Source organism: Cnephaeus nilssonii (genome assembly GCF_951640355.1).
Source record: "Cnephaeus nilssonii genome assembly, chromosome: 12".
Taxonomy (NCBI): Eukaryota; Metazoa; Chordata; class Mammalia; order Chiroptera; family Vespertilionidae; genus Cnephaeus; species Cnephaeus nilssonii.
The window spans coordinates 13,491,164-13,501,193 of NC_137083.1; the positions used below are offsets into that span (position 1 = coordinate 13,491,164).

General features: G+C 40.8%; 1 protein-coding gene across 1 annotated transcript; it reads left to right on the top strand.

Moving 5' to 3' along the window:
* Positions 1–1,306: 1,306 nt before the first annotated feature.
* TOMM7 (translocase of outer mitochondrial membrane 7) lies at positions 1,307–9,821 on the top strand. The gene is made up of 3 exons (XM_079785966.1): positions 1,307–1,495; positions 4,710–4,758; positions 9,592–9,821. The coding sequence occupies exons 1-3, from the start codon at positions 1,393–1,395 to the stop codon at positions 9,605–9,607; spliced, it is 168 nt and encodes a 55-aa protein (XP_079642092.1). The 5' UTR covers positions 1,307–1,392; the 3' UTR covers positions 9,608–9,821.
* The last annotated feature ends 209 nt before the right edge of the window (positions 9,822–10,030 follow it).

A 10,030-nucleotide genomic window follows, 5' to 3' on the forward strand; every position in this document is an offset into this window, starting at 1 on the left:
AGGAGGCAGCTGATCGATGTTTCTAACTCTCTATCTCTTTCTCTCTCCCTTCCTCTCTGTAAAAAAAAATCAATAAAATATATTAAAAAAAGGAATTGTGGTACATATACACATTGGAATACTACTCAGCCATAAGAAAGGATGAAATAGCGCCATTTGCAACAACATGGATGGACCTTGAGAACATTATGCTAAGCGAAATAAGTCAGTCAGAAAAAGCTAAGAACCATATGATTTCACTCATATGTAGGATATAAAACTGAAACTCGTGAACACAAACAGCAGTGTGGTGGTTGCCAAAGGGAAGGGGGTCGGAGGAGAAAGCAGTCCTAATATAAGGTGACAAGAGAAGATGTGACTTGGGTGGTGGGTACACGGTGCAATATACAGATCTTGTAACATAGAAACCCACATGTTCGTGTTGAGCAATATCACCGCAATAAGTTTAATAATAATAATAATAATAATAATAAAAATGCTCTATCAAGCCAAGAAAAGACATGGAGAGAACGTAAATACACATTACGAAGTGAAAGAAAGCCAATCCCAAAAGTTTACCCACTGTGTGATTCCAACTATATGACATTTTGGAAAAGGCAAGCTTTTAGTTTAATCATGTTTTGCTCCAGGACAATGGAAAGAGTTCTTTTATCTATCACAGCTTGAGGAAAATATTCTCAAACTGGCCAATTCCACAGTGTAATAGATACAGTCACTGGGGATATAATGCCTGTAGTCTATGTAGGAAGAATGTCACATAAATAAATATTGATAAATCAACTGGAGAGTTGGAGGCACCGGGAGGAAGTGCTCATCTTGCCCGGATAAGGGCCAGGAGCAAAGCAAGGAAGATTACACCTTGGAGGAGATGACTTGACTGGACTTTAAAAAGGGGGTGTGGGAAGGCATTTCTGGCAGAGGCGACAGCAAGAGGTAAGAGAGCATATGGTGCCTTCCAGGAACAATGGATCTTTAATCTTTTCTCCTAAAACCCCGTCCTTCTGAATATAATGCTCCTTCTATGTCTGGCAGGGGACACGTGGAGATGCACTTGAAAAAACGGAGAAGTCGGTGAACAGAGGAGGGCGTTCCAAACGGAAAGAACGGTGCCTCCAGAATCCTGCCACCGGCGAAACCAGGCGGTGCCTAACCCTAGAGGTGAACTTGAGCCTCGGACAGCGTGGAGACTCGGCCACGCATGCGCCTTGGGTAGGCAGCGCCGCGGCGGGCGCGAGGTGGGTTCCGGGCGATGAATTACGACCTCTGCTGGCGGCGCTCACGACTCGTGCCGTAAAAGTCGTGTGTGGCGCGCCTGCGCACACGCCCCTCTTTCCTCGGAGGGAGGACTTCGCCGCGGTCGTGGGTGCTCGCCGCGCCGCCCGGGCCGTCACCATGGTGAAGCTGAGCAAAGAGGCCAAGCAGAGGCTGCAGCAGCTCTTCAAGGGCGGCCAGTTTGCCATCCGCTGGGGCTTTATCCCTCTCGTGATTTACCTGGGTCAGTGGGCGAGGAACTTGTGAGGAGACGGGAGGGCGGGGAGTGCGGAGGCTGCGACTCCATGTTTGGCTTCTGGGGCGGGGAGAGAAAGCTGACCACGCGGTGTCACGCCTCGGGTCCTTGGAGGCTGTCGGGTCAAGTGGGGTCGGTCCATCCTGAGGGCGAGTGTCCTGTTCGACCTTTTAGTGTTGTTATGGTCTGTAACAGGCCACGCAGTCCCTCCCATTCTGCTTGTCCATCGGCGAAGCGGAGGGGACATGCTTTGCAGGATTGTTGGGAGAGTTAGACTAAGCGAGAGTTAGACCAACGAAGGAACATTATGTGAAAGCGACACATCGCACTCTTGGGCAGCAGGCGGGTTTTCGGGGGTTTGCCCTCACCTGTCCAGGTGGGCCTGACGAGGAAGAGGCCTGTGGACGCGGACACGCCACTGCCTGGAAGCGCGATGATGGCAGTAGTTGGACGCCGGTGCTTCCTAATCTGCACCACGAAGGGCGGGGGTGATTTTTCTTATGGAGCCCATTGCACAGGCGAGGAAGCCGAGCCGTAGAGAATTTGGTTCCTTGCCGGAAGGCCACACAGCTATGGGGGAGCTGTGAACTCAGGCAGGCCATCCAGGCCCATCCTCTTAACCTTTAGGCCGTGCCGCAAAGATGTGTAAGTGCTCAGGCATTTATTTTTCATCTAGGGCTGCACATGGGGACCTTTATCTTGTTTCTAGCCTTGGGTCGTTTTTATTTTCTGTTTCATCTTAATTGCCCGACTCAGGCCACGGGGTGGGAAGAGACACCCGCAGCGCTGTCCGTTTGAGCATGACGTTTGACATTTTCTGAAACTCGGTTTCACATTTCAGAATCCTGTGATTTTAGCTTCCTATTCGTTTTAGGTGCCTTGCCTAAGAGAAAGCGCAAGAGCCTTTGATTATGCTGGACGTTCCCCAAGAATGGCAAGCCAGCTGATAATCTGGGAATACTTAAGTATTCAGGGCTTAAAAAAGATCTTTTTTTTCTCCCTTATTTTGAACACATTTTTTTTTTTAAAAAAAAGTATTACTTTTCCAGATTTTAGTGACTTTGTATAAGTATCCAGGATTAAATAATTGACAGCTTACTGTTGCAGTCTATGCTGTTACCCCTCTTCCCGACATTCAAATGGTAGAAGGGCCCAGTTTGGCTGGTGGAACAGTGGGCCCAGCTCTCTTTTTAGCTAAGGTAGGGCGGCTTTGATTCTTCCCCTTCATTGTGCCATTTTCTTTTTCCATTGTGTGTGTGGGGTCCTGTTGTAGTCTGCTCTTGGTCTCTGTCCTGTGGTTTCTTTGCTGCTTTAAACGTCTTTTCATCTACCTTTCCCTCCTCTTTTTGAGATTCCTTTTCTGCTTCCCAGAAAGCTGTAGCTGGTTGCTACAATCTGTGCATCAAGGGCTTTGGTCTGAAGAGTAGATAATGCTTTTCTTCTCCATCCTAGAATTTGTTTTCCTTTTTGTGCACACTGGCTATATTCTCTTTCCCAGGATTACCATTGTGGTATTTTCACCCCAGCATCCAACTCGGGTTGAGATTGACGTTGAGGCTATTTTTTCAGTACTTATTGTTAATGGCCTTTTTTCTTACACTGTATATAAATTTATGTCTAACCTAGTTTCCAGGTTGTTTCTTTTACTTTTCCATCTCACCTCTCACTAATACCTGCAATTGTACATTAATTTTCTTGTGTAGTTTAGGTTAAAACATACCTTTTTTAGGACTTCAGGGAGTATAGTGGGATTATAGTGCTGTAAAATAGGACATAATAAAGAATCAGTTTGGACATTTACCAACAAAAATATTTTAATGAGCCATCTGTTGGAAGACAGTTTTCCACAGTGTCTTGAATTTCTACAATTCTTGTGAAGAGAGGCTCTGACTACCTTTGTTCCATGTTATCGTTTTAAGGACGCGTTTGTAGAATGAACAGCCTTGGAAAATAGTATCTCTCTCCAGAATGAAGGGGAGAGATGCTTACTGCCCAATATAAAATATTCTGGTTCCCTAAATGCAGGGTTGTCTCCGATATAATGGTACTCTGACTACAGCTGTAGCTGGGAGTAATAAATTGTTCTTTGTTTCTGACTAGGAATATGGCAGACAAGTTTGTTGTCTTGAAAAGTGGGATAAAATTTCATCCCCTCATAGTTCTTGAAACCAACTCTAATTTTAATCAGTTATTTCATCAAATTAATATGTTGTCCTATTAATTAACAAACATTTTTATTGTTAATAAAATATGTTTATTAATTATGTTTATTGTTAAATATGTTTATTGCTACATTTTTTTGTTAATCCTTGCCTGAGGATATTTTTCCCATTGATTTTTAGAGAGAGAGAGGGAGAGAGAGAGAGAAACATTCATGTGAGAGAGACACATTATTGGTTGCCTCCTACACCCACCCTGAATGGGGGCCTGGGATCAACCTGCAATCCTTGACCAGGAATCAAACCTGAGACCCCCTGCCCTGACCGGTGTGGCTCAGTGAATAGAGCGTCGGCCTGCGGACTGAAAGGTCCCAGGTTCGATTCCAGTCAAGGGCATGTACCTTGGTTGCGGGCACATCCCCAGTAGGGGGTGTGCAGGAGGCAGCTGATCGATGTTTCTCTCTCATCGATGTTTCTAACTCTCTATCTCTCTCCCTTCCTCTCTCTGTAAAATCAATAAAATATATTAAAAACAAACAAACAAACAAAAACCTGAGACCCCTTGGTGTATAGGCTGACACTCTATCATTGAGCCACCCTGGCCAGTGCTAATAAACATTTTAAATGGTAAATGGTTTATTTAATCGTACTTGTAATAAGAATGTTGACTTGATTAGGTTAAACAAAACCGAATGTTAAGGTTTATTTAATCATGCTTATAATAAGAATAGACTTTTAATTAGGGTTTTAAATAATAACTTGAATATGTTTTATAATGAAAGATAGTACATGCCTCTGCTTTTAGCTCCTGTGCTAAATTGTGTGTATAATAGGAGGAAGTTTGTCTTCCCTACTGATTGGTTCTTGACATAATAGATTAGAAACTGTTCTGTAGCATAGGTAAATCAAGATAAAGCTGGTAGATTGGGATATCATTCCAGCTACTCTAGGTTATTGAAAAAGAAAGTCTTGATTATAAATTTTTTATCTGCTGGGTTTTAATTAGTATTCTTTTTTTTCTCCTCCCTTCCCCTCTCTCTCAGGATTTAAGAGGGGTGCAGATCCTGGAATGCCTGAACCAACTGTTTTGAGGTACTGTTCTTACAAATAAACATTTCAGGGCAAATGTTCATATGTTAGTACTGAGTCACTGGGAAGCAGAAGAGTAGTAGTGGTAGGCATTGTAATGGAGCTTTACCAGTTGTTATAGTTTTGGGCTGTTGGAATACTGCAGCATTTTGCAGACCAGTTTAGCTTGTTAGCAGGTAAGTACTTTCTCTCCCCTTCCTAATTTTTATTAACTGTATCATATAACCGTAATGAAGCATATTTTTAATTAAAGAAAATTTGTCTTTATTGTTGAAAGTATTACAGATTTCCTCCTTTTTATCCCCCAGACTCTCGTCTCCCCACTTCCATTCCTTCACCCCACTATTGTCTGTGTCCATGGGTTATGCATATAAGTTCTTTGGTTGACCTCTTTCCTCCCTCCCCCCGACCTTCCCTCTAAGAATCCTCAGTATGTTGCAGTGAAGCATATTTTTTTTTTTAAAAAAAGCACTAATTTATCATCCTACCACTTTAAAAGGTAAACTGTTTTAAATTTCCCATGTTTCCATCTTAACCTTATTCAGATAAATACAACTTTTTATATCATTCTAATAAGAGTATGTAGTATTTTATTGTCTTCACCTAAAATTAGAGTTGATATCCCATATATTTTCCAGGTTTTGATTACTTAGGTATTTCAGTTTTTTAATATTTTACATAATAATATAATGAACATTTTTATGCACCTAGATTTTATAGGTTTTGATTTATTTCCTCATGATAAATTCTCATGGGATTAATAAGTCAACTATATGAGCACTTATGGTTCTGAAAATGCATTGTCAAATTTCTCTCTCAGAAACAACCTTGCCAGTGTTTGATAAGCACTTGTGAAAACTACACACACGTATAGGTACAAAGAGTATACATATTCCTATACTGACACATGTATGTATATATGTATACTTATGAAAACTATTCATATGTGTGTATGCACATACATATATATAAAGGCAGAATCTAGAACAGGCAGGTTTGTTCTATAGGAGGGACTGATAGTCTTGGCACTCTAATGGCCAGGACCCCTGTACAGTTGCTGTGGGATTTCAACTTGACCCTCTTATTTTACAGACATTTCATGTGGATTGCCCTAACAGACTTTTTTTTTTTTTTTTAATATATTTTATTGATCTTTTTACAGAGAGGAAGGGAGAGGGATAGAGAGTTAGAAACATCGATGAGAGAGAAACATCGATCAGCTGCCTCCTGCATACCCCCTACTGGGGATGTGCCCGCAACCAAGGTACATGTCCTTGACCGGAATCGAACCTGGGACCCTTCAGTCTGCAGACTGACGCTCTATCCACTGAGCCAAACTGGTTTCGGCCCTAACAGACTTTTTATGAGCCATTCTAGGTCTTCAGTTTCTTCAAACTCCTTCTTGAAGCCATTTTTTTTTTTTTTTTTAGAACGGGCAGAAAATAATAATGGCAATATTACTGTCACTTAACAATGTCACTGTTTCAGGTGCTTTATATACAATATTTCTAATTATCCCCTCAGTTCTTCGGAGAAGGTCACAGTTGGTAGGTGGTGGAATATGAGTATGTGTCTCCAAAGCCTACACTCTTTCCACTGGGCCACGTGGCCTCCCTCAGATGATCTTACCTCTTAATGTAATTAGCACAGTGCCATCTGATAGGACTTTCCTCTACCCTCTCTGCCTTATCAGCCTCTTATATAAGAGGAAAGGGTCTTTTTCCTTGAGATGAGCATCCTGTGTACCCCCAACTTGTCCATTTCTGCAGTTAATTCTCTTTTCCATAATAAAGTGCTTTAATAAATGGTCTTCACTCACTGCTACCTTTCTTCACTTTCCTCCCTCCCTTTAACCTCCTACGGTTAACCTTTATGCTATGGCTTGTTAAAACTGCTTTCAGAGATCACCACTAAGTTCCTTTTTCCTTAGCCTTTACTCATTGGACTGCCATTTCCTTTTTTTTGTAAAATGGGGACTTGAGATAATGTGTCTGCTATTTACTAGCTGATTGACCTTAGACTAGTTGTTTCCTTAGAGAAATGTTACCTTAAGAGACGTTATCAGAGATGGGCGACTGGGTCAGATTGTGGGAACATTTTTCCAAGCACTGGAAATTGCCAACAGATATCTTTCCCGAAGAGGCTAGTAACCTTTCTAAAATGAAGTTTCCTCTTTTATAAGATGGGCATAATACTAGTTCATATGATTGCCATGAGGCTTGATTAAGAATACTGTATGTGAAGTATTAACAGTACTTGGCAAGTAATATGTGCACAATAAACTGTTAATAGTGATTTTTAATAATTTTTGTGTCATCCCCTTTACCTCATTTCTTTAAAAAATATGTTTTTATTGATTTCAGAGAGGAAGGGAGAGAGAGATAGAAACATCAATGATGAAGCGAACCATTGATCAACTGCCTCCTGCACACCCCACACTGGAGATTGAGCCCACAGCCTGGGCATGTGCCCCGACTGGGAATTGAACTGTAACTTCCTGGTTCATAGGTTGGTGCTCAACCATTGAGTCTTGCCGGCTGGGCCTTTATCTCATTTCTTTCTCCTATGGGAACAATGCTCTAGCTGCAAGATGGTGTTTGCCAATTCCAGAATGAACTGTGTATTTTCATGCCTTTGTCCGTGTACTTGTGCTCTCTCAGCCTGGAATGCTCTTTCCCCTCCGTTTCCACTTGAAAATGTACTTCTAGAAAAGCCCAATCTCAAATGTCACCTCTTCCCTAAATCATTTTCTCCTTCTTCCAGCGGAATTCATCTGTTTTTGTGTTCGCATAGTATTCTGTCATTCTCTGCTTACATTATGGTTGTTGTGTATTTACATTATAGTATTTTGTTCTGTAAGCACCTAAAGTAGCTGCCAATAAGTGTTGCATTCATTAATCCAGGGGTCCTCAAACTTTTTAAACAGGGGGCCAGTTCACTGTCCCTCAGACCGTTGGAGGGCCAGACTATAGTTTTAAAAAAACAGTGAACAAATTCCTATGCACACTGCACATATCTTATTTTGAAGTAAAAAAACAAAACGGCAAAAACACCCGCATGTGGCCCGCGGGCCGTAGTTTGAGGACGCCTGCATTAATCAGTCAGCTCACCCTGACTTCTTGGTGGGCTTTTTGCATCTTGTGGTACCATTTTGGACTGGCCCTGCATGCTGGAAAATACCATTTTTGTGTGTGTCCCAAGTGATCCGGGATGCAGAGGTGGGGATAGAATGTGCCCTTTGGTTGTACTTTTTGGTTTCATTTATCCCACCAAGAGTTGATCGTGGTTTCAAACTAGATGGAGCAATCGCCCCTTGCTTTTTCATTTCTTCACCTTAGTGTCTTCTCAGCGCTCCTTTCTGGTGCTGACTCTCTTTTCTGTCATTATGGGCATCTCTGGTTTCCTTCCAGGAGTATCTGTGTTTAGGAAAGAATTGACTAAGTGTCTGAAGAGAATTATGCAGTTATAGCATTTCATATACTGTGCTGTTTGCACTGGGGAGACTGCCTAGTTTGCACCCTGAAAGAAACAATGATAGCTGCTAGGGTTTTACTAATGTAAAATTTATTGTTCATTAACATAAAGTTTATTGTTTATGTATGAATTTATTTATGTAATACATAAATAATATAGTTCATGATTTACTGGTCTGTTTTCTTTGCTAATTAGTTGGGTTCCTTGAGATGAGGAAAATATTTGTTTTTATGCACCTCACCCAGGATGGTGCATGGCATGTGGTCAAAAATGTTGCTTGATGCGCATTTAAAATGCAGTTTTTTAATGAATGAGGGCAATATTTTAGTAAAACATTATTTAGGTAAAATATGTCAAGACTAAGGTTAATTAAGAGAATTATTGTTCCCATTATCTGTATAAAGCCAAGGAAGATTTTCTTTTCTCTTTATTTTGGCTGCTCATTACCACTGAGGAGGAGATCTTAGTAGATGGGTAATTTATTTCCATATCTTACCTGTATTCATAAATACTTGGTGTTTAATGGGAGATTTTAATACACTCTTGAAAATTGGAACTAGAAGAGTGTTGTTTTTTTCTCAGACAAAGGAAAAATACTTAAAAAAATTTTACAGAATGCTCAAATTGTCATTTTGTGGTACAATTTTATTGCCATATTACTAAGAATCACATCTTTAATCAATAAGATTTAGAAGTAAAACACCTCTTATCCCTTTTCTGGATCCTGTTGCTTAGTCAGCAAATGATTCAGGAATTTGGGCTAGTTAGTGGGTGGAATGTTTGGGATAAGAATTAGGTGAGGCAGAAATGAAGGCTGATTCCTTTTGGGATGTGTGTGGGCTAATGGTTAAGAGCACCTGGGTCACATCCCACTCTGCCACTAACAATATGTAACCATATCAAAGCCTCAGTTTCAACTTCTTTAAAATAGGGATCATAACTAAGAGTTGTGAACTTTCTGTGTGTTGTCTGACCCATAGAAAGCATTCAATAAATGTTATTTTTAATTTTACTGATGTTACATCTAGTAATGTTACAGGTTTATTTTCTGGGTTCATCAGTCCTTCATGTTAATGAAAATCATTATCATATATCTTTTATTGACCTCAACTTACATTTTCCTTCTTGTTTATATAACAGGTAACTATTGTCAAAACTAACAAGATTGTATTCTTTAAATATGGGTTTCTATGTTTGATTTTTCCTTTTCTTCAATGAGATTGATCTTTTTCTTCTAGTAACTGAATTTGGTAGACGAGTAAACACTGACATGAATGTATAAACTCTTCTAGTTCTTAAACGATGCTTAAGGAGTTTTTACTTTGGGGTTTAATTTCTTTCTCCTCTTCACAAACATTTTAGCTTACTTTGGGGATAAAGGACTGTTTGGTCATCTGGATTTGGAAGCAATCAATGGACAGTAACAACATGGAAGGTGTGCCCTCTGGCTGGCATAAGAGATGGGACATCGTTCACACGTTCACCAATGGAATGGCACAGGGCTCTTCTCAGATGCATCTGTGGCAGAGTGGAACCTCTACTGACTTATTTATGGTAGACTGTATCAAAATAAATGTTTTTTAACAATGTTATGTGTTGAGTCCTTTTTGAATTGAACACAGTAGTACTGTTAAGTAAAAATTTCGCCTTTTAGTACTTTTTCAAAACAGGGAATCTGGCCTTAGCTAGTTTGGCTCAGTGGGTAGAGCGTTGGCCTGTGGACTGAAGGGTCCCAGGTTCAGTTCCAGTCAAGGGCACATACCCAGGTTGCAGGCTCCATCCCCAGTGGGGGCATGCAGGA

Coding starts and splice junctions, on each gene's coding strand:
- TOMM7 (XM_079785966.1), top strand. CDS start 1,393: ATGGTGAAGCTGAGCAAAGAGGCCAAGCAGAGGCTGCAGCAGCTCTTC. Junction 1,496..4,709: donor CCCTCTCGTGATTTACCTGG/GTCAGTGGGCGA, acceptor CCTCTCTCTCAG/GATTTAAGAGGGGTGCAGAT.